The sequence below is a fragment of the Myodes glareolus genome, chromosome 4 (assembly GCF_982192425.1).
Source record: "Myodes glareolus chromosome 4, mMyoGla1.1, whole genome shotgun sequence".
NCBI classification, from domain to species: domain Eukaryota; kingdom Metazoa; phylum Chordata; class Mammalia; order Rodentia; family Cricetidae; genus Myodes; species Myodes glareolus.
The window spans coordinates 26187590-26212522 of NC_142029.1; the positions used below are offsets into that span (position 1 = coordinate 26187590).

At 46.3% G+C, this 24933-nt stretch overlaps 1 protein-coding gene across 8 annotated transcripts in view; it reads right to left on the reverse strand.

The window, feature by feature from the left end:
* Tln2 (talin 2) overlaps window positions 1-24933 on the reverse strand; it is a 406415-nt gene that overhangs the window by 3240 nt on the left and 378242 nt on the right. For 6 of the 8 annotated variants that reach the window (XM_087905346.1, XM_087905348.1, XM_087905342.1 and 3 more), the window contains 5 exons: window positions 18671-18776; window positions 17348-17472; window positions 4732-4857; window positions 2786-2848; window positions 2467-2694 (listed from right to left, as the gene is read on the reverse strand). In XM_087905346.1, coding sequence (XP_087761472.1) covers window positions 2467-2694; window positions 2786-2848; window positions 4732-4857; window positions 17348-17472; window positions 18671-18776 — 648 coding nt within the window. The remainder of the gene's footprint in view (window positions 1-2466; window positions 2695-2785; window positions 2849-4731; window positions 4858-17347; window positions 17473-18670; window positions 18777-24933) is intronic. The other 2 variants (XM_087905349.1, XM_087905347.1) reach the window with 1 other exon arrangement.

Sequence of the window (24933 nt, forward strand, 5' to 3'; positions counted from 1 at the left end):
GCTCTGGGGATCAAGTTCGGAGCCTCATCCTTAGAAAGTGAGCGCGTTACTGACTGAGCTACTTCCCTGCCCGAGCACATGCTCTGGAGGGGAACCATGACACACAGCTAGCAGCTTATGCTTGCGAAAGAAGTCCATGCAGGGGCTGCCCCCTTAGTCTGGAAAACCGCTGCCCCGTGGCCCTAACTTCCCATGTATTTGAAGTCTTGGTCCAAATTTCAGATTTCCCGCAGGTCAGGGCAATGCTCACGTTCCCTTATCGAGGTCCTTGGGCATTCTCTGCTGACTTTGTTACCGTCCTTACCATCACTGGGACAACTCTATTCTGGGCAGTAACAACTTGAGGACAGGGGCAATTATTAATAATTAAACTCTTTGTGCCCTCAGAACCTGCTACAGAGGCTGCTCCGAGTTGGGAATTTACTGAAGGCTTCCAGAGGGAGTGGGGGGCTACACATGTACAAGCCCGGGGTATCCGCTGTTGTGGGGGGCTAAGTCTTATGAGTAGCGGACTTTATGGATAGACTTGAAGTCACAGCTAGGTTTGTGCTTTATGAACAAGGATGAAGTGACTGATGGAGACAGATCTAGGAAAGCCTGTCAACAGAAGTCTCTATCTTTGTATTACAGACTTCTGTCCATTCTAGTTTATTCTTCTGTGTGCTTGAGTACACACGTGTGCATGCACATAGTTGTCAGTTGGCTGGCCAGTGAGCCCAGGGATCTGCCGGTTTCTGCCTTCTTTATACCGGGATTGCAGGCACAAGCCACTGTGTCTGGCTTTTATGTGATGGTTGGAATGGAATTCAAATCCTCATGCCTGTACACGCAAGCACCTTACCCACAGAGCCATCTCCTCAGCCCCCTGGTTTCTCTTAACATTCAGGGAGCAGGGCCCTATGAAACTGTCTTCTGCCAGCTGCGGTTTGGAATTATCTTTCAGTGGTGTTCAAAGAGTCACTAAACCTCCTATGCTCCTTGCCCATCTCTCTCAGAGTCAAGAGTCCAGGTCTAAGGGACAGCCATGACTTTGAACACCTGATCTTTCAGCTTCCACCTCCCCAGGTCTGCTCTCACAGGTTCACACACCAACCCTGTTTTATGTGGTATGAGGGACTGAACCCAAGGCTGAATTCATGCTAGGCAAGCACTCTGCTGGACAGCCATATCCCTAACCCTCAAACCCTGGCCTCTAACTTAAGTGGTTTCCTCAGAGCATTTCCCATACTTAGGAGTCTCACATCCAAGAGGGGAAAAAAAGTATTTTAAAAATCATAGGAGACTTCTAAGTCTATAAGAAGCATCTAGACTTTCTGCCCTTTATGGTTTCGTTCATGGTGTATATATCAGATTCTGGAAGCAATACCAACGATCTATATAATAACACTTATCACAGTAAAACTCTAGAAAGCTGGAAACAAATACAATGTCTGAAGTATGGGGGAAACTGGCGTAATCAGCTGATGCAAAACCATGCAATCACTAAAAAAATGAGACCCATGAAGAATGGAGTCTCCACCTCAAGGAAAAATGTGTATGATGATACGTATGCAACAGAGAAGCAGATGTATCTTGCTATGACCACAAGCAGACACAATCATCTCATGTAGATGACAAGAGGAACGGAAAACAAACATTTTGTGTATGAGGGCACTGAGGCAATGCAATTTTGTTTCTCATTCAAATGTTCCATTCATTGTGTTTAAAACAGTTTTTATTTTAAACTACATATATATGTATATATGCAAAATGTATGTGCGTGCGCGCACGCACACATGCCGTGTCTGAAGAGAACTTGTGGGAGTCAGTTCTCACCTCCCACTCCGTAGATTCTGGGGTTGAACTCAGGTCATTAGGCTTGGCAGCAAACACCTTTACCCACTGAGCCATCTTTACAACCCTCAAACAATGTTAAACCATCAGAACAATGTGTATGTATATTGAAGAACCTGATAGTTATAAACATACTTTCTAGGTTCCGGGAAGGAAATCTTAGCAACTTTCTGAAATCCCCTCTGGGCATTCTCTCTCTGCTTGAGTAAACACTACCTGAGGGCCTCCTCTGAGTCAGGTATCATGAAGATGGGGTACCTGAGATACAGCTGTGACACAGAAAAATACAGAGGTATCATGGGATAGGGACCGTAAGAGTGGCCAGGCCAGGGGCTCTGGCGGGACAGAGGAGGGAGTCAGGAAGAGTTTCCCAAAAGAGGTGACTTTGAATTCAGTCACAGGAGCAGGAGTTTGCTGGATTGGGCTGGTGAGAAGCCAGACCATTCTGGTGAGTGTCGGTCCACAGGCACCAGCCCAGAAGGCCCAGGTGCTGTGTGGATGTGGTGGGCAGTGGTTGTGGGCTACACGGATGCAAATGGCAGAGGATGAAGCTGGAGACAGACAGAGCTGGTGGATGGAAAGCCTGGTGGGTCATGCCAAGGAAGTGAGACGGTCCCCTTTGGCGACACTTACCCGCTCCAACAGGAGTATTTTCCCACCAGCATCAGTGACCATTACCTGTAGCCGCTTCATGGCCTCTGAATCCTGGTCGGCCTTCACCTTGCAGGCCACCAGCAGCTGAGCGGTCGAAGCCGCCACCTGCTTGGCAGATGAGATGAGCTTTTCCTCGCTGGCATGTCCCTGAACAGAGGCATTGGCCGCCTCACAGAGACTGCTGGTTGCTGCTGCCACCATCCGGGCCTGAGGACAGTCAACAGAGAAGTGACCCAAGGCCCAAACCTCCCTTGGGGAACCCACAAAGCAAATGAAGAGGAAGGAAAAGGTGACTCACGGCAGAGATCAGCCCCTGTGACCACTGTCCATCGTCAGCAGCATTGGCAGGGATGGAGCCCACCTGTTGAACAGAGAAGGGAAGTCTGCCATGAGCAAGGTGAGCTGCAGTCACCCCGGACCCTCTTGTGCCCTGAAACCAGACATATGGCACTGTCTGGTTACCCTCACCAAGAGCACTGACTTTGGAATGGTTCAACCATTTCTCTCATGGGATCCCAGCCACAGATCCATTGGGTAAGCATCTGCTGGCTGGTATTGCCTGGCCTTATATACACAAAGGACAATGCTCCAAATGGTTCCCCTTTGACTGCTGGATGGCACATTTCCAGGCAATGATGATTTAGGGCTCTCGTTGAGGCTGACTTGCTCTGTTACCTTTCTTTTGCTATACACACTAAGGCCTCCTTCTTCAAGGGTCAAGAGCAATTTAAATCTCTTCTGCTCACACCCTGACAGCCATGGTGTGAGATTCTGGCAGAGGAGATGTTAAAGGGTGGTGTATTTCTCTCTATGCAAATGAGGGCAGACCCTAGTTCTAAGGAAATTTTCTCAATAGTGGAGAGAACAAGAGGCTTGGGGAAAGAATCCCATCTCTGTTTTTGCTTTAAAAATCACAGCAGATGAGAGATTTGCTGTCCAGATCTCCAGGGTATTGCTGCAGGAAGTAAGAGATGAGCACCACAGTTTGAAAACAAGATTGAGGATCTATCAATTGGGGACACTCTCCTGAGTGTCAGACAAATCCCCAAGACCCTCATATAATTCTATAGCTCCCCTAAGATCAGCTGAACTTCCTTTCCCAACTTTTTAAATGCCTGAACAAACCGAGTGCCATGGAGGACAGGAGACATACTACATTCAAAATAGATTCTCAGGCATATCTGTCTAGCATATAGCAATCTGTCATCTTTTACTACGGCTGAAGGAAGCTGAATACATCAGTGATCTATCTGTGTCTCTATAGGTTGGCCAGTCAACAACAAGTTGATGAAAATGTGCAGCAAGATGAGCACAGGCAGGACCTACAGGGATTCACTGAGAAGCCCAGGGGTCAGCCTGCATCCTTGGGCGGGAAGATCCAGTGATCTTGCGTGACATATCACATGATGGTTTAGAAGAAGAGCAAGCATGTACTTTAGGCCAACATGCTCAAAACTTCCTGACAGAAGCTGAACAGTCACTGGTCAGGCAGAGCTCTCTGTTTTCTACAACACGACCCAACGCTTTGACTATGGTCAACAAAGGCCTCGTACCATGCGCACAAGTGACCGAGTCATCCTCAGAACTACAACTCAGGAGGTTTCTGGAGAGCCTCTGTATTTGGGAGGCTCTAAGCAAGATCCAGCCTGGATAGGATGATCCCATGTATGGGAACAACAGGACACGTGACACATTTTAAATATTGAAAAGCAGTGATATTTTTATGCCTGTGCATAAAATGTGTGGATTGGATTAACGGCAATGATATGGATGGAGGGAATCTCAGAGTTAAGTCTAGATGGGTTGTATGAGCCACAGGCTTAGGAAGGCACTAACTGCTAAGCCAACCAGCATTCATTTGATGGTTCTAAAACCAAGCGGAGGCATTCGGAGTTGGGAAGTGGGATTATAGAGCCCCTGACTATGGCACTTACCAGGTTGTTCACCAGGAAATGCTGACAGTTTAAACAGCCTAATATGCAGTGGGACTCTAAGTGTCTCTTTCAGGCCCTAATCACTGCCTGGAGTGGGATGTTTTCCCTAATGAGAAGCAGATGAGATCCCTAGGAGCTAAAGCATTCACTCAGCTGATGGAATTTAAGCACAGTTTTCAGTGGTGGGGAAGACTTGTATCCCAGCAACAGGATCCAACACACAGCTCCTTTTCAAGCAAACATTTCTCCTCTATGGCTCAGTGGCTCTCCCTCCATGATGCCTATGGCTTGGCCACCCAGGTTTACCCACCTTGCCTTGGGCCACCAGCTCCCTCTGGGCTGCTGAGGCTGATTTGACCAGGGCACTTGTGGCAGCAGCAATGGATTTAGCGGCTTCTAAGATCTGTTCTTCAAAATCCAGGGTCTCGTCTGCTTGCTATAATGGAAAGAAAACCAAGTCAAATGCGATGTGCAGCCACAGGGGGCTCTTTCTGCCAAACTACTTACTGCTTGATCACCTGGCTCTTCGGGTGTCTATTGCTTTTTGTTGACAAGCCACACCCAGGGCAGGGAGGCCTCTCCATCTGCTGCCTCCCCTCCCTTTCCACTAGAAAGCAAAAGCTGTTAGTAGTGACATTCTATATACATTTTAAATCAGAAAAGTCTGAGACAAACTACTTCTCCAGATCACAGTCATGGAAATTCACAGTGAGATGCTCAGAATGCTCCAGAAATATCAATAACCCAACTCAAAGTAATCAATTATCCAAGTCAAAAGAATGAGTGCTGACATACTTGGCCAGAACCTCAAGCTCAAAAAATGGTTTTGAAAATAAGGGAAGACAGTTATTAGTTCTAGAAAGTCCAATTTTGCTTGGGTGAAAACAAAAGCAACTCAGGATTGACATTTCTGTGGCTGAGTTGTAAGTCAGCCACATTGTAAATGGGAGCCAAAGAACAAACAAGGTTGTCTCAAGATCGTACTTGTTCAGTTACCTTGATGCCCAAGCAGGGCTCCACCTCAGGATGAGCCCTAGACACCACTAGGCAGATTTCAGGCACCAGGTAGATCTTATTTCATCACCACCACACCCCCGATACCAAAACCACCCAGGAAGATGGGGGGGATACTTTGGGGGAAAACAGGCAAGTATAAAGATGGTGGTCCCAGGCTGGGTAGGATGGAGCACACACTTTTGGGTAGCAGAACAGAGGACTTCTGAGGTCTATTGGGTTAACATTCTGTGTGACTCTAGGTCAGTATGGTTTGACTGTCCTTGGTTCATAAACTGTTGACGATGTAGGTGATACCTTGGGACATTTAGAAGACAATGGTCAGATATAGCAATGCTTCTCTCTGTCTGTATACTGAAAGCAGAGTGAAATTTATCCCACTAATAATCTTATGTATATAATTCAGTGGCATTAAGTGTATTTGCAATGCTGAGTAACAACAAGACATTTCTGGGGATCTACTATCTGGCCAACCATTTACTGAAATGAACTTTACATTTTTATGTTGAGAAAGCCTAGGTTTTAATGAGGTGACTGGGCACAGACAGCTACATAGCAACCACAGGATACTCAGTGGGGTAAGAGAAATCAAGACAGCATTTCTTCCAGGTGAAAGATGGTAGGCCTATGGTCGTGTGGCGGCATGATGAATCGGAACCAGAATCTAAACCTACATCTCTCTGAATTCAAATTTGTGTATGCCTGTCAGATTGTGTCACCCCTGAGGGCACCATGAGAAAATGATAGTCCCAATCAACCTGAAAATGGTCTGTTTGGAACTTTAGACACTACAGATACCATTCTTCCCTCTCTTTCCCACCTCTCTCCATGTATAAGGCAGAAAAACACATTGGAAGTCACACTTTGGGGATGATCCCCCGACTTTGAGCCACGCTCTTTCATTGGCCTGAATCTTATTAGTTTGGCTGGACTGGCAGGCAAGTGCCAAGAATCTCATCTCTACTTCCTCAATGCTAGGATTACAAGGGCAAGCATGTACCACTGTGCCTGGCCTTTTTTTTTTTTTTTTTTTTTTTTTTTTTTTTGTGGGATCTGGGGATTAACTCTGGTCCTCATGCTTACATAGCAAGTACTTTACTAACTGATGTCCTTGACCCCTAGCTCCATATACTCCAAATACAGATCATGATTATTTTTACAACACACACTCTTCAAAATAAAAGCCGAATGCACTAAAAGTGGAGGTGAGGGTGTGAACAGCGTGCTGTAGGTTCCCAGGGAGACTGGTGTGCATGCTTCTTATTTCTGAAAAATGCCTTTTTCAAAGAGTATTCTGGACAGAAAGCAACTCAGTTTTGTGGACTCATTTTGGGGTTAGAAGGGTCTAGGACTTGTTTCCCGCAATGTAAAAACGACTTATTAGAAGACACTGGCATAAAGTCGACTTGTATGCATTGGCCCCAAATACATGACCTCAGGTTTATATGGAGACATAGAAATACACATGAATATATATGATATATGTATACACACACACACACACACACACACACATATATATACGAATGACTGGAGATTTTCTGAAAATTCCCTCTGCCAAAGAAAGTGAAGCACAGAACAGACTAAGGCATCAGGGGAATCACCAAAGGGACCACTTTCCCCACTTTGCTGACGAGGAAATGGAAGCCTGTGGTAGCACCCCAAGTCTCCCAGACTCTTGCTTCAAGCCTCAAAGTCCAAGCTCGTATGACAGCAGCAGAATGCCCATCATGAGATTCTGACTTAAGTCTCAAGAAAACGGAATTCCCTTGTAACCCAAGCCCAAGCCTCCACACAAGAATCTTGGTCACATCTGATTGGAATGCCCTTTCCCTGTCTTCTGCTACCCTGGAGGCTTTGACTTTAATTTTTTTTAATTAAAAAAACCACACACTTAAATATCCAACTTGGAAGTATTTTTGGCACCCAGAGATTTTTTTTTTAACAATGGCAACCATTTTAATTTCCCCCACATTTACTTTTCTTTCCATCACATCTCTGGACTTGAACACAGACATAGTACACAGTACACAGTCTTATTTTCTGGTGCTCCAGCCCAGACACGAAGAGCTCCTCCAAGAAAGGCGGATGCAAGATCCCTTAGTGAGCTCTGGTTCCACATCTCTCTGTAAGCCAAGGTTACCGCTGGGAGAAAACACCCACCGTGAGCCACGAGAACCAGCTATCCTGCGGCCTCACAGACCGCGGGATCTCCCGCAGACGGCGACCTGGCTGGTGGTTTGCCTATGGGCTCTGGTGCCTACCAGCAGGCAGGATGGAGACTTGAAGGGAGGGTAGGGCAGTAAAAAGGGAAGGAGAACACAGCTTTTGGGCATGTGGTAAAAAGAGGAGAAAGGTTTGTTCTCTGAAGGGCTATCCTATATGAAAAGTATCACAGCCTATATATGTAAGGTGTGTTCTGAGAACGGCCTCTCTCAGAGCGGGAAGAGCAGCCATGTGGAGAGCAGCCGGGGAACGCCAGCGCAGAACCTGCAGAGCAGGCACCATGATTGCTCAGGCCTGCTTCCCTCAGCAAAGCTTCATCCCTGTCTCCTCTACAGAAGGCTGAGTGGTCACTTTCCTCTCTATTTTATTTACTTATTTAATTTATTTGGTTTTCTGAGGCAGGGTTTCTCGGTGTAACCTTGGTTGTCCTAGAATTCACTCTGTAGACCAGGCTGACCTTGAACTCAGAGATCTGCCTGCCTCTGTCACGGACTCCTGTGTGCTGGGATTACAGGCATGCACCACCACGATGGGCCCTTTTCTCTTTAACTGAGACCCTTTTCTGACCCGACCAGGATGGCCGGACCTGTCTCTATCTTTGGAAAACGAAAGACTGTGAGATGCTTACTCCTGAGTTATTTTCCCCAGCACGGGATCACAGAAAGCTTTCACGACTGTTAAAACTCATCCCTTGAAGAGCATGACTGGGATTGGAGAGATGGCTCACAGAGCTTGCTGCCATGCCTGACGACCTGCGTTTGATCCCTGGAACCATATGGGGGAAGAGGAGCCAACTCCTTAAAGCTGTGTTACACCCCTACTCCCAGAACTGACTAAATAAACTTAATTAAAAAATAAAAAGCATGAATGATCTCATGCACATGCACATGGCTGCCTCGCGATTACTGACATGAAGAGAAGGCAATGCCCTTGAGAAGCCACAGGCTCACCAGAGTTACCTACAGACCTGGTTGAGGATGCAGACTGTGGCAGCAGGTCGGGATGAGGCTCTTATTTCTATGAGAGGTGGTTAGGAACACTCTGGGAAGCACAGGGCGGTTAGGCTCGCTCACCGTCCTGTGATCTCCTTAAGGCTGCATTCAGTTTCTGTTTCTCCTGCACAGAACCAGGCAGGAGAACACATGTGATCCATGGCAGTTGAAGGACTCAATGGCTTCGTTCAAAAGAAGCCCTTGAAAGTTCCAGAGCTCAGCCAGGACACAGTAACGGAAGTGAGGGCTAGGGATGTAGCTCAGTTAGCAGAGTGCTTGTCTAACATGTACAAGGCCCTGAGTCTGAGACCCAGTGCTGCACAAACTGGATGTGGAGGTATACACTTGTAACCCTAGCATTCATGAGGTGGAGGTGGGAGGATCACAAGTTCAAAGCCATCCTCAGCTGCACAGAGAACTAGAGAACCAGTTTCTGACATGAAGCCATACGACATTAAGACGTCTGTAAACACGGCTTTATATCAAGAAGTCCTCTTACTTACACTGGCTCTGGGAAGATGGTTAGCACACGTAGAAAATACCACCTAGTGAAGTTGGTCACTGACTCTCAATCTTGGGTGCCAGGTCCCTTTTTCTGGTCTCCTCTACTGGAAAGGCTACTGGCTGGGTCACCACCAACTCTTAGCCCTGTCTCTTCTGGGTAGTCTGGCTGTCTGTAGCTGAAGTTGGGGTTGTCCTCACCGGGGCTGTTTAACAGCTTCAAGAGAGGTCTAATTATCTTCTAGTGGCATTTTCCTGTTGCTGGCTGTCTGCAAGGACCACCATTTAAAGCCAGAGAACAGTTGGGCAAGGATACGCCTGGGGTGGGTTCCTTGCTGTCCACTTCCCACATTCAGGAGGGAACTTGAGACCCCTGACTCTACTCTGATACATTTCAGACTTCAGAAACTCGAGTCCCATCAGGCGAGGGAGGGGGAAAAGAGAGCGGAAAGAGGCGTCTTTCATTTTTATCTTACGTTTTCGTCGTTTGGGAATCACACCCTTATTTTTGCAGTGACTCATCCTTCATTCCCTCCTGCCCAGGAGGTAGGACCAGTGGAAGTAAATAATTCATCTATATGAAACATGGACAACTCACAGTAGATACTCAAGGATGACTGGCATCTAAGTTCATTACTTCTCATCCCTGCCCCTTGTACTGGGGAAGGGACCCAGAGTCTTGCATACATGAGGCAAACACTCTACCACGGAGCTACATCTCCAGGGTCCTCATACTTCAGAAATTGCCTTTTAGGCTACATCTTTAGATGAAGTGAGTCTATTTGGGTCCTGTGCTGCACGCATGATTTGTGTTATAAATAAAACATGAAGTAAGGGTAAAGAAGCTTCAAAAGATGCATGGTGTAGACGGACATTGCTTTTGGCTTGTCCCTCAGCCCCAGTCCACGCAGTGGATGGACACGGGTCACTGTTCCATACTGCCTAACGCATCACTTCTGGGTCTGCACCACCCTTCTCTGGGCAGGAGTTCATCAATTTTCTTTGGTCTTCAGCTGAGACATGTTTATAATTTCACATTACATTTTGGTAAGACGCTAACTAGAATAAGCAGGAAGTGCATTCTCTTCTCCACCCCCACGAGTCCTGTCTCCTTCCTGCTCTGTCTTTAGTGATTCACCCACACTCCCTGATGTCCACTGGGGATGGGTGGGCAGGGAGAGCATTTGGCTCCATGGTCCTGTTTCTCACCCATTTTGTGAATTAGGCCCCTGAGACCCTTCACCCAGGAACAGCCCTGACCTCTGCCCCCATCTTAGAGTTAAGAGACTTGTCTTGCTGTTTTCTTGAGACAGAATCTAATGTATGCCAGGCTGGCTTCTAATTAGATATGTAGAAGACCGCCTGAATTTCCGACCCTCCTGTCTCTTGGATTAGACGCATGCACCATGCCTGGTTTATGGGCACAGGAGATTGAACTCAGGACCTCATGAACGCTAGGCAAACTATCAAATGAGCTACATTCCCAGGTCTGAGGGACCAGACTTTTAAAAATTATTTTTCTTTCTACTGTGTGTGTACATGCGTGGATACACATGTACTATGGTGCACAGCTTTCTGGAGCTGGCTCTCTCCTCCCACTGTGGGGTTTGGGGATTGAACTCAGCCTGCCAAGCACACACACACAGCAAGCACTTTTACTCCCTTTGTCACCGTGCCAGCCCAGACTGGACTCTTTGAGAGCTAAGAAGTACCATGACTATTTCCACACAGCCAGCTACACGTGCCAAAGAGTTACACCAACTGTGCCCTCCCCTCAGCCCACATCCTGTCTCCTGTGTCAGTCTTGCAGGGTGGCTACTGCTGAAACAAGGTCCCATCCAGTCAGAAGTTCGGTGGATATGGTTTATTTTTTGGAACTGTGAACATGTTATATATAACTGAAATGTCCTCAGTGGGAAAAAGGAATACCTAGGACTCCTACAACATGAAGAAGGTCTTTTCCTGCCAGTTGGATGTAGGAACAGGCAGCCATGTTTTCCCTTTGTGCTGAATCTGGTTGCTACTGGCTTGCTTCTGGTTTTGACCTGAGGGATGCTTTGGGGAGAAAGTCTTGGCCGGAGTATACAATGGCTGCATCAGTTTGTATTCTGGAGGACCCATGGATGGGTTGGCTCAAGGACCGCCTTCATCCTTAATAGTTCTAACAAAAGGCAAATCTCCCAGAACAATTGGCTCCCCTTCACAGAGGCCTCATCTCAAGGGAAGCTCAGGGTAACACAGAGAGAAACCACCGTTGTGTAGTTCATGTTTGTGGCTAGAGAGGCACCACCTCCACATCCAGACATACAATAAAAAAGTGAGTTCACGTAGCATCCACTGGAAAAAACCCAAGTCTCTACGGTTGGTATCCAGGAAATACAGAATAAATTGCTTTATTGCATTTTTGTGCTTATTTTCAAAATGAAAAGTAATACCACTGAGATGCTCTTCTAATTACTCTCTGAGTGATGGGAAAAAATTCTTCAGGATTTTGTCATGCTCTCAAAAAGGGGAGGGGCACTTGGACATTAACCTTTCAGATATTAAGTGAGATACATTTGGTTCATCTTAAGAACCTCTAGTATGAGTCTTCTATGCATGCAAGAACCTGACAAGCACCTGGCAGAGGCATGGGAACACACTCTCCATGTCATCTCTGGGGCTGGGGTCAACAGCTGGTATATGAACTCCACTCCTATAGCACAGCCATGCCGAAAACACCAAGCTCGCCTCCCCACTCCACAGAACACCTGGTCGCCTTCTCCAACTTGGCATGTCAGTCAGTAACATGGGACTGCTGGCCAGCAACAAAGTTACCCAAAGAAACATGACACTCCTGTCACTTCCAGCAAGCGGGCTGCATCTGAAAGACCTTTTAGAGCTATGCTTAAAAACAGCTGTAACAGCCTCCTACCTCTTTCATGCGATCATTTGCCATTTCACTGAAAGAAGTGTGAGCGGATGGACCCAAGGCCAAGACCCTAAGCTCTGCAAACATGGGGGTAACAGTTGCTCTGAAAACCTACTCGATCAAGTTTCTGCGGACACACACAGCACACTCAACACTGGGAAGGGACGCCAGGACTCCAGCACAGAATGTCTTCCCCCTGTACTGCTGGCTGCAACCATCAGCACTTGTTTCTCCTTGTGAGGGCTTCTAGATATTTCCAAAGTCCCTTTCTGACATCTCTAGTTATACTGTTGTCCTGCCCCTGAAAGTGTATGTGGGGGGTGGCTCGCTTCTCCACAGTCAGGAGTGCTCATTAAAAGAGTTCTTTTCTCCTGAAAACAACACAATAACAAAAACACCAGGCTGGGAGCACAGCCATGTGGTTTCCAGAAAACAGTGCTTATGAAGACTTTGGGCTAGAGAACTCAGAATGAACTCATATACGTTCCACAGACTCATTTATGGGAAGAGGTCAAAGCAGTCAGAGAGGGCTGACATATACTCGAAAGAATGCTTTCCCGGTCATCGTCCAACTTCCTGTCGAGCCAATTAGACGATGTGTTTACTTTCTGACTGCTGGGTTCCTCTAAACACTATCAACCCTGCTTATAAGTCCACCTGCAACAGAAAACCGACAGAACAGAGTCCACAGCACAGGCTCTTCATCAGACACACTTGGTCTCAGCTGAGGTTTGTATAAAGCCAGCGTCTCAGCAGCCATACAGTGAGTACAGATATCGTGGTAAGTTATAGATAATGTGTCTTGATCTTTTTCTTTTTGCACTGAAAAAACTTGATTATAAAATTTACTCTGTGAGAGTGTGCTAAGAATCAGGATAAAATTAAATCAGGAAGAAATGTCTAGATGGCTGTGCTTGCCAGTTACAATCTTACATTGAAAAGATGGGTTGGAATCTTCCCACTGAATATTCTTTAATATTCTCTTAAGAACTGCTCACTGCATACAACTAAGCTATAGAAAATGTCTCAAGCTTTCAGGAATTATGACTCCTTTCCATAACAAACAACAGTAGCAGTGATACGGGCTGCTGTGGTTTGGAACAAAATGCCCCCCCTGCATAGGCTCATGTGTGTGAACATTTGGTATTCAGCTGGTGGGGCTGTTTGGAAAGGCTACGGGACCTTTAGGAGATGAGGTCATGCTGAAGGAGAAATGGGGTTTGAGGTTTAATTGCCAGACCCCACTGGTTTTCCCCACTGGCTTCCTGACTGCCAGGCCTTCCCTGCCATGAAGGATTGTAATCCTTCTAAACCATAAGCCAAAATACATCCTCTCTGTCCTAAGTGGCTTTTTGTTGGGGTAGTGGGTCACAGCAACAGAAAGGTAGCGAAGACACAGGTCTTAAAGGTTACAAGAAGCGGAATAAAACATAACAAAGTAAGCACTCTGTCATCTAAACCTATTTGTGATTTTTAATGTATTCCTTCCTGTTGCCTTCTAAACTTTGTTAGGACCCCCGGAGAAAGGGCAAGACACTGTAGGAATATGCTTGATATATAGTTGGATTAAATAACAACCTAATATATCAAACATATCACACAGAGGCCTGCAGAAAAGGCATCCAGGTTTGACTGAGCTTGACAATAGGTACAGTACTGACGGCTACAGCCGCAGGAGCAAGTGGCCGCTGCAGGATCTCCCAGCCTGCCTCGGAGCACGTCTGTAGGTGCGGTTAGGGTGCCAATAACAACACTGCCGGCACATGCTCTGAGTCTGGGACCATTTCCCCAGATAAAAGGGGAGTCTGTGCATCTGTCCATCACTCCCATCTGAGAGACTGCAGGTTAAAGGAGATGCTTCGGTGGGCACGGCCCAAGGGTGGAACTACAGCAGAACCATCTTCAGATGCCATAGACTGTTCTCTTAAAACAGATAACCCGAGAATCAGGTGACCAAAGGAGCTTGAAGTCATCATCTCCCCTCCCCCAAATTATTCCTCAGAGCAGTGCAGGTGTTCTGCAGGGACGAGGGAAGTCCACATTCACAGGCATGTACAAGCATGTGTGTGTGGGGAGGGCAGGGTCACAGGTACAGGGGCAGGAATACAAGAGCAATGGCCATTTATGGCTCCCTGGAAACTTTCGTTTAAGGTTACAGGAGACAATTATTGGCTGGTTTTGCTGTTTCAGTAATATTTTTTAAGCTGGGGAAAAATTCTTTCATAAAGGCAAGGAGGATATTATACATCATGGAAGAAATTTCCCAAAGTGAATGGCCCTCCTAGCAAAATAAAAGTCACATGCTTTGGGATGATAAGATTCTCTGAGACACTTTCATAGATAACGCCTGTGTGGCAGGAACCTGTGGTCATCAGGAAGATTACTCTCCACTGTCCCAGAAGTAGCAGCCACTCTTCCCAACATCAGGTTGGGGGCCACCAACAGCAAACACTGTCAGATAAAGAAGCCAGATCAATGGTGCTCACTTCGCCTTCACAGAAGACCCCCTTGGCTCTCTCCTAAGACCCCTACTGCAAATACGGAACCTAGTGTAAGGGGCCTCACTGGTCTCCTGCACCTCACTGGCACTCATCCCTCAATTCTGATGTGTGTCGGCCTTCAGGGTTGTTTTCCAGAACTGTCATTTCCTAATCCCATCCAAGTACTAACCATGCCCGACCCTGCTTAGCTTTGAACATCAGACGAGATCAGGTGCATTCAGGGCGGGACGGCCGTAGACCAGAACCTGTCACTTCCTCATCCCACCCTGAAGCTCAGACATTCTCTGCCCATCTCCTTCATCTCCAAGCATCGTTCATGGCTGCATACGCTTTTACCATCTCTTCCCCCGTAACTCGTTCCATGAGCATCCTCATGAGATGCAGTTCTGACAGCTACTGCTCTTCCTTGCTGAGACGGAAACTGTCTGCAGGAAGACCCCAACTTCTCATTGCTATCAGCAAGGCTTCAGGGAACAGCCCTCTCTCGCAGGTCTTGGTTTCTTTCTCAGAACAGGACCCGAAGCAAGTCTAACAGCTTACAAACCTTCTAAGGTGCAACGGTCCTAGGGACTAGAACCATTTCCTTTGCCAACGGGGGCGAAGGAGTGGGATGTACAGAAGCTGCCACCCCAGCTGTATGCTCCCATCCCTGTTCAATCACATGGTTCAGTTGTGGCCAGCCAGGTCAAGGGTCAGATGACTTCATCCCTAATGAGGTAATAGACTGGTCTGGAACATGTCGTTTGTGGCCTGTGGCCTTGTCATTCGCCCTCCTATCCCATAGGGAACCACGGAAGACCTTTTCTTTCACACATTTTCCAAAGATGAAAGATGCATTGGTCACAGTGACGGTGACAGTGGTGGTGAGGTCACCATTTACTAAGACCTAGTTAGGCACTGCGTCCTTACATTAGCGACTATATGTTTCAACAACAATCCTGCAGGATGAAGGAGATTCCACTAAGTCTGTTTTCCAAATCAAGAATACTGAGGCAGATGAGACACCAGACAGAGAACAGACAAGGGCTCAGGAGCACCCTACAGAAGGGTGGGGGTGGGGGCTGGGTGTTAAATGAGCAGCAGACTCCTTCACAGACTGCAGGTGCTACCTGGCCAACAAGGAGCCTTCCCCGGCTGAAAGGGCCTCTTGGGATAGACTCAACAAGCCTAAGGACATGCAAATTAAACCGCAAACCTCAAAACCTTAGCCAGACTCCGCCTTCAAGTGCTTTTCATCCACTAGTACCTTGATTTGAAAAGCAGAAACAAAAACCTAACCAGAAAATGCCGTTGTCTCTAACCCACAGGCAGATCTTAAACTCTGATAATATCAGATGATCCGGGACCCCCAGAGCGCCAGCAGAACCCCAGCAAACACAAAAGTCAGGGGTCAAAAATCTCCAGTTCCACCTTGATGAAGAAAATCTGAAAAGTGTTTGCTATTGCAGCCAATGCTAGGAGATCGGTCGGAATGCTTGAAGGTTTTAGGAAAGCTCCAACTTGAACAGATCATGAGCCTCCTGTGTCCTGCACACACCTCCTCTTGAACATGGCTTTGGAAGGGGTTGGTGCCTTTTCAGTCCTCAGTCTGGCAAGAAGGTAGAATTTTAGGTATTTGCAGTCCTAAACTAGGGGTCCAGATTGTTTTCGGGGGTGGGGGGAGGGTGAAAAGAGCCAGATTTTATTTCCTTGTATGTGGGTCATGGGGAAGCAAACGGTAGACAGCATAAAGGACTTAGATAGGAAGAGAAGGAAGCCTCCCTGAGTCCCGCCATCTTCCTTAAGATGGCCAAAGTGTGCGGTGGGAAAGTGCAGCAGCTTACCATGGCTGAGACCTGGTAATGGCCCTGGAGACGGGTGAGCTCCTACTGCCCCAGAAAAAAGAATCTCTTTCCTTGCCACTTCTTGAATGAAAAACATACTAGCCAGTCACCGTCTCCTGTACACACTGAAACTGTCCATGGCTGGATGTACCTTCTTCTCTACTCGTGTGTCTGCATGCATATGTGGAAGCCAGGAGTCAAGTATCTCCTTCAATTGCTTCTCTACCATATCATCATATATGCATATTTAGATTTTTAAATTATGTATACACGTGTGTGTGTGTGTGTGTGTGTGTGTGTGTGTGTGTGTGTACATGTACATGTGTCTGTAAGGGTGTGCATGAGTACAGTGTCCATGGAGCCAGAGAGGGAGTGGGATTCCTTGAAGCTGGAGTTACAGATGGTTGTGAATCAGAAACTCAACTTGGGTCCTGTGGATCGGCGACAGCAAGTGCTTTTATCTGAGCATCTTTCTAGCCATCCCTCGTTTTGTTTTTGGTTTTTTTTTGTTTTTTTTTTTTAACATACAGTCTCTTGTTGAACCTGGAACTTACTAGTCTAGATGGCTAGCAAACCTCAGCAATGCTCCTGCCTGCCCCAGCTCCCCAGTGCTGGAATTATAGGTACACACCACCATGTGAATTTCTTACATGGGTGCTGGGAATCTAAACTCGGTCTTCATGAATTCCCAGTAAGCACCTTACTGCCTGAGTCATTTGCCCAGGCAAATGACTTTCTTAGAAAATGTTTTCTAAGAAAACAGGATACTCAATACTGTTATTTCTGTATCAAAGGCACGACGGAAGCCGGTGAACTGAAGGCTGTCGGTCTCCTATCTACTCATAGGGACTTCTGACAGAAAACACAACAACCTGCTTTATACGGTGGAATTACACACAGCAGGCTGTGGATGCTCTGCTTCTCCTCCAGATACAAGTAACTACCAAGGAACACTCACCTTTGGTTTTGCTCTAGGCTTCAGCTGCTCTAACTTCTTGGCCGCGGCTTCAATGGAGGCCGCAGCTCCCAGCAGTTCTGTTTCCGCAATGACGGTAGGGTCTTCTGGATCCACCCACTCTGTTCCTAAAATCAGTCCCAGGAAAGTCACTCTTGGCAGGTGGAGACATGAGGGTACTGGTGTAATTACAAACAAATCTAAATGGGCATTTTGGATGGCCCCGTGGCCTCCTCTCTGCATAAGGGATCCCTCCCTAGCTCTCCATCTTCTGCACATAGGGACTAAGGGGAGCTAATCTACCTTTCTAAACCAGCCCCGTCCACAGAAATGGCCATCGACGGCAGATTCATCAATGGATCAAGGTTCGAGTCTTTCTCTGCCTTCTGCTCATGAGATGTTAGGCTACAGAGCTTCGACATTCTCTTCAGGGAATGTGAGGAAGGGTCACATGCCTCAGGAAAAAAATTGCTCTTCTTGGAGACTAAATTGTATCCGCGTAAGCAAGTAAGGGTGTGCAAATGCTGTATTCAGTGTAATTCCCTATACACAAGAATATTATTATTACTATTATCAAAATTACTTACAAAGTACTCACCTCATTTTAGTTTACATGCATGGGTGTTTTGCTTGCATGCATCTCTGTGCACTATATGCAAGCCTGGTGCCTGTAGAATTGAATCCCCCCAATCTGGAGTTATAGATGGCAGTGAGCTGCCATATAGGTGCTTGAAATCAACCCTGGGTCCCCTGCAAGAGCAACAAGTGCTCTGCCTGCTGAGACATCACTCTGGGCCCCAATTACTTTTTTTGGTATGACTAGAGATTGAAACTAGGGCTAGCACGTGCTAGGCAATCATTCTCCCACCAAGCTATATTCCTAGTTCCTCTCCCCTATCTTTTCTTTTTACTTTTTGAGATGGGAATCTTATAAAGTTGCCCAAAGTTCAATTTGTTCTGTAGTGCAGTCAGGCCTCAAACTTGCACTGGTCTAGCCCGAGCCCACGAGAATCTGGAACTACAGTCCTGCAGTCTTGAGGCCTGGCTCATGAGCGCATTACCCAACAGACAACAAATACACAGCCTGATGAATACAAATACAGCTAAAAGTAAACGACAAGACTCCCAAGGGAGGTGAAGACTTCCAGATGGATTATTTCGTGCAGGTAAAGGCACTCAATATAAAGACCAGAGCAAACTATTATTTTAAACATAAAAATAAAAGAATCCTATGCTTTTTATTCTCACTGTACTCCTGCTTGCACCTACCTGTCTTGCCCCTCTGCCTAGTGCAGCGCTACAAGATGACATGAGGCCCTGACCTACCTTTCATGGCTTCCGCGGCCTGGATGAGCTCCGTCACGGCACCGGCCACCCTCTTGGAGAAAGCAGCCAGCTGATGTTTGAGTTCTGGGGTTGGCTTCTGAAGGATCTGTGGGCGAAAAACATGTTAGATGCATGGGGTGGGGGAATGCCTGATGGCAGGACACTCCTGTTGGTGGAAAGGGGACGTCTCTGCGAAGGATTTCAAGCTCTCGAGAGACAACAGACTCAAAAGGTTTCAACGACAGTGATGCTGAGAATCAAGGGGTGCCTCGGTGGTCCCTTTGGCATAGTTACCAAAGATCATGAGGCTGATCTTACCCTTCATTTCTTTTATTTTTAGGTAAAACAAATCCACAGATGTAAAAATGATGTGGAAGAACACCGTTGAGTACAGAAGTGCCAGGCTAAGCAAACACGGGACCAGAGAAAACGTGGGACAGGGCAGGGTTGCAGGCCAAATTCTCACGTGAGCAACAGCTAACAGTCCAAGCCCTAGGATTCTGATCATGATCTGCTCTGAAAGATGTCTTGATATACTTGCATGCTCTCTCTCCCTCCCTCCCTCCCCCCCCCCCCCCCCGAGACAGTGTTTTTCTGTGTAACAGCTCTGGCTGTCCTGGAACTTCCTTTGTAGACCAGGTTGTTCTTGAACTCACAGAGATCCACCTTCCTTTGCCTCCTGAGTGCTGGAATTAAAGGCGTGCACCACCACCACCTGGCTTGATATGGATGTACTTTCTTTTGACTTAAAAAACAGAACAACTAAGCCTATCTTATTTATTTATTTTTTAAAACAGGGTATCGTTATGTGGCCCTGATTATCCTATGTAGATATGGCTGCCTTTGAACTCATGGAGATCCATCTTGCACTGCTCCTAAATGCTGGGATTAAAGGCGTGCACCTGGCATTACTGACTGTGCACGTGCTCGAGAGTGCACACACACGCTCATGTGGAAGTCAAGGAACGACTTGCAGGAGTTGGTTCTCTCCTTCCACCTTGGGATCCAGGGGTTGAACTCAGGATGCCAGGCTTAGTGGCAAGCACCTTTACCTGCTGTGCCTTCTTGTTAGCCCCAGAGGTTTCAAGATTTTTTTTAAGTTGTTATTTTAAAAGGTACCAGAACTGGCAATCAGCAATATACTGTGAAACCAGATGATCTCTTCTTAAATTCCTTCAAAAATCGAACTAAGAAATTCGAGAAGGGCTCCTTTACCTTCTTCCCCAGGATTTCAACTGAGAAGCATCTTCCTGGCTTGCCCGTCCTGATTCTAAAATTCTCTTAACACTTTTCTGCTTCTCTTCCCTATGTTCCTCACTGGGAAACCTTCAGTCACTTTAAGAGGCTTAGGAGAAGACACCTGCAGCCATTTGTGGACAATCATGGAGCCTCAGAGCAAGCGTGGGCTTTGGAGTTGGACAAGCCTATGTTCAGACCAGGCCTTATTGGTTACTGGTGTGACTAGAGAAACCACCAGAACCTGTCTCCCCTCTATAAAGCTGGGACAACGCCTGTCTCTGAGGACTGATACATAGGCCAAATAAAAAACACAGGCGAACCAACTCACGCAAGGCCCAGAATGCAGTAGGCACTCACTCAGTGTCAATTCTGTTCTCATTGTCCTATACTCTTTTAAAAAAATCTTGACAGGTAATATGGTATTTCAGAAGTATGAAAGATATAATTTTTGTACCTTAGACCTAACTCCTCTTATTATGTTCCTAAAAGAAATGTAGTAAACAAACAAACAAACAAACAACAACAACAAACTGGGTTGAAGGAGTTTATGGGTTACATTGTGACCAGTCCCAAACACACCTGTGTACAGATGACATCACATTATACACTCAAACTGATGAGCCAATTATTTTGAGTTTTATTTCATACATATCTCTCCCCATTTCCTTCCTCTGGTAATTATTTTAGAAAAAAAAACTATGTATGTATGTATGTATGTAAGTGTGTGTGTGTGTGTGTGTGTGTGTGTGTGTGTGTGTATGTGTGGCAGGGGTAATGCGAATTTAAGTGCAGGTACCAATGGAGACCAGAAGAGGGCATTAGATCTCCTGGAGATCTGACAAGTAGTTGTGAGCTGCCCAGTGTGGATGCTGGGAACTGAATTCAGTCTTTGCAAGAGCCCTCTGTACTCTTAACCGCTGGCCATCTCTCAGATCCTCTGGTTATCTTTTAGATTTGTTTTACATCTATGGATAATGCTCTATGATTCCATTTCCTCTGTTATTCCCATTTTCTCTCACGAAGACCGAAAGGTTGTAGCCAAAATGATGCGGTATCAGTTTATAGACCAGGACAATGCTTAGCAGTGTGCAACTAGATTTACATACACAGTTAATCAAGAGGTTTCTAATAAAAATACTAAGATACCTTGAACTTGATAGGAACTAGTCAGTGGTGCTGGAAACACACACATGTATTTATGTATACACATATACACATATCGGAGAAACTTAACAAATGAATGAACATTCCAGACAATCCCGAGAGTCCTGGGAAGGCTGAGGGAAGAGGCACCTTTTGCTTCCTAACAGCCAGTGGGCAGGCCGTCTAACCTAGTGTATCTTCTGGAACCATTCAATGCACTCGCCTAACTCTGAGTCCAAATATTTCTCTGCTCTCTGAGCCTTGCCTCAGTTTACTTGCCTATTAAACGGGTGTAACAGTCTTTCCCCTACAGAGTTGTGGTGGGCTTATATAAGTGAATCACAGAAAGGGCCCAAATAGCATTACTTAGGTGAAATCTTAATATCATGTTTTTTAAAAAAATTCCCAAGTGGTATCATTTTGTCTAAAACAGTGCTCTAAAACCACTAGTTGAATAATGGTTATGGCTTATTTTGTGACTTGCTAATCAATCCACAGACCTTGTTGAATTATTACTCTGTTGTGGACAAAAGGCCATGAATGTGAGTTAAAAGTAAGGTAGGGTTATTCATACTTTAACATGGCCATCACCCATGTTAAAGAAAAAAGCTGTCATGATATCACATTCCTGTAATCCTAACACTGGAGAGGCAGAAGCAGCAGGATCCCTGAAGCTCCTTGACCAGCCAGGCTAGCCAAATTGGTAACAGCCCATGCTCAGTGAAAGACCCTGTCTCAGTGAGATGGAGAGTGACAGACAGATACCCACGTATTGCATTCACGGGTACACACACAGCCACATGTACATGCACATGCATGCACAGACAGACAGACATACACACACACATACACACACACACCTCCTCCTGAGGGGAGATAAGAGGTCCAGAGTCCCTGAAAACATTAAATGAAGCTCCCTAGGCTACACATCCTGGTACCCCACTTAAGGGCTGTCTAGGTGCTGTGTCTAGTTCCAACCATAAGGACGATCAGCAGGAGGGAAATTCTCAAGGAAAAATAAGATAGTTGGTGTAAATTAAAGAAGCATACGCCTGTAACCCCAGCACTTGGGAGGCTGATGCGGTAGGATAGCAAGCGCCAGGCTATGTAATAAGACTTATATGACATATATCTATATGCTAATATAGATAGAATGGAAAATTCTGCAGTTCTATTTAGAAAATGTGAGTCCACTGCCCTGACATGTTTAAACATCTTTTTAATAAAGAAAAAATATTAGTTCTTTTAGAATTTTGTACAATGAGTTTTGGCCAAAGTGTAGAAAACGCAAACATATCTGTGATGATGCAGACCAGGCCATCGGCTACCTGGACAACCTGAAGTCGAGACGTACATTTATTCCTTCAGTTATGGTCCTGCTTTCCTAGACCCAGAGATCTGTGCTGTTGCTTTCTGTACTGCGCCTCATTAAAGCTGAGGGGAGTCACAGGTGTGGGAACTTGAAGCACTTGAATCATCAAACTGCAATGACTGAAGACGGCTACAGCTGAGAGAAGAGCCCTCCAGGTAGAGAGAAAGTGCCACTTCCAGGAACAGATGGTCCTTTAAGGCAGACAGCACTGCCGAGTTAAGGTGGCTTAGCTCTACACAGCCAGGAGGAGAGTTGCTTATTTCTAATTCTGTGATTAAGTCAACACAATTTCTGATATCAGGACACAGAGAGACCCAGAGTAAAGTTCTGCCAGGGAAGTGAAGGTTAACCCTGTCCGAGATCTTGGGCTACACCAGCCTGGCACTGGGAGGCTGGTGCCCGCACCTTGCCCTGTAGAGCAGATGTTCCAGGATGAAGCCGTACACAGCAAATGAAGGAGGCCGACGCACTCCATGGGCACCTAGGAGCTTCCTAGAGCAGCCACGATGGCTCTGCCTAAACCAGAGCCTGAGTATGCTGAGAGTTAAATAGAGTATTAGAAAAAGGCAGAAGTGGGGTTCTAGGCAGGGGCTCTCAATTTGGTATCTTCTTATAAACAGTTTGAGAGACATTCTGTGTGCTTGTGTTTCTTTGATTGTGTGTGTGTGTGTGTGTGTGCATATATACCGTTAAGGTATACAAAAACTCTTATTTATTTTTATTTTTGTGTTTGGGTCTCTGTGTTAATATGTATGAGGGCATGTGGGTGCCTGGCAGAGAAGAAGAGACCATCAGATCCTCTGAGGCTGGAGTGTGGACAGTTTTGGGTCCAGCAATGGAATCAAACTCCTGTCCTCTGCGAGAACAGCAAGCACTTTTAATCACAGAGCCATCTCTCCAGCCCCAGACACAGAGGTTCTTATTACACCAGACGGGCTGAGTTCTTCTCGCTTTATAGCACTTGCTTTAGGCCACTGAGCTGGTTCTTCTGCTAATGGTCTCACTCTGGCCCTGGCAGGTTCCCCGAGGTGCCTCGGAGAAACAGCACGTTCCTATGTCTCCCATAATTATGGATGACAAGGACACGGGGTGTCCTGGCACACCATGACAGCTACATCAACCATCGAGATAGGGCTGCAACATGGAAGACTGAGCCTCCACAGGGAAAGCTTCATGATGGTTCTTGTTGGGGTCCTAGAACAGAAAACAGTGGTTCCCCCTCCTCATCCAGCCTCCTGCCCACACTGGCCCTCGCCAGATGAAGCTTCCTCCTTGACACATGGCATCGTCCTCTATGATGGGCAACTTCCCTCCTGCTGATCATCCTTATGGTTGGAACTAGACACAGCATCTAGGCAGCCCTTAAGTGGGGTACCAGGATGTGTAGCCTAGGGAGCTTCGTGGACCTTCTTTAATATTTTCAGGGACTCTGGACCTCTTAACTCCCTTCAGGAGGAGGGTTGTGTAAGTGTGTCTGTCTGTCTGTCTGTCTGTCGGTCTATGTGTGCATGCACATGCACCTGTGTGTGTACCTGTGAATGCAATATGTTGGTACCTGTCTGTCACTCTCCATCTCACTGAGACAGGGTCTTTCCCTGAGCATGGGCTTTTACCAATTTGGCTAGCCTGGCTGGCCAAGGAGCTTCAGGGATCCTCCTGCTTCTGCCTCCCTAATGTTAGGGTTACAGGAATGTGATATCATGACAGCTTTTTTCTTTAACATGGGTGATGGGGATTAAAACTGAGGTTCTTATGCTTGTCCAGCTAGTATTTTATCCACTAAACCATCTCTTTAGTCTCTACCCGCCTTTTAAGTACAGGATCTTGCTATTTTGTTCTGAATGGTCTCAAACTAATGACCCTCCTGCCTCAGTCTCCTGAGTGGTGGACAGTTTTGGCTTGATTATATATATATTACACACACACACACACACACACACATATATATAATATATCAATTATATATATTGAGACAGGGTCTCATTATGCAGCTCTGGCTGGCCTGGGATTCTCTGTGTAGACTGGGCTAACCTCAGAATCACAGAACTCCATACGCTTCTGCCGAAGCACTGGGAGTAAAGGTACGCGTCACCATGAGCGGTTATCTTAAATTTTCCTTTAGTGTGGGTGCCCTCAGAGGATACCTTTGTGAGGTCAGTTCTCACAATCCACCTTTACATGGGTTACATCAAACTCATGTCTCCAGGAGTGTGTAGCAAGCACCTTTCCCCACCAAGCCATCTTGATGGTCCTTCACATATCTTTTATTATAGTATACTGCTATAATTGTTCATTTTTCTACCAGTGATTGCTAGTGATTTCCTACTGTTTCTGACTTAAAATTAAACTATCATATCTAATATGCATAGGCAAAAGCAGACAATAGAGGGTTTGGTACAATAATAGGCAGGGTACAGAACATATACCCCAAAGATAATGGAAGATGGGACACAGTCTCATAAGGACAAAGATGCCTTAGGAGGCTTTCTGGCTTTATTCCTTTGACCCT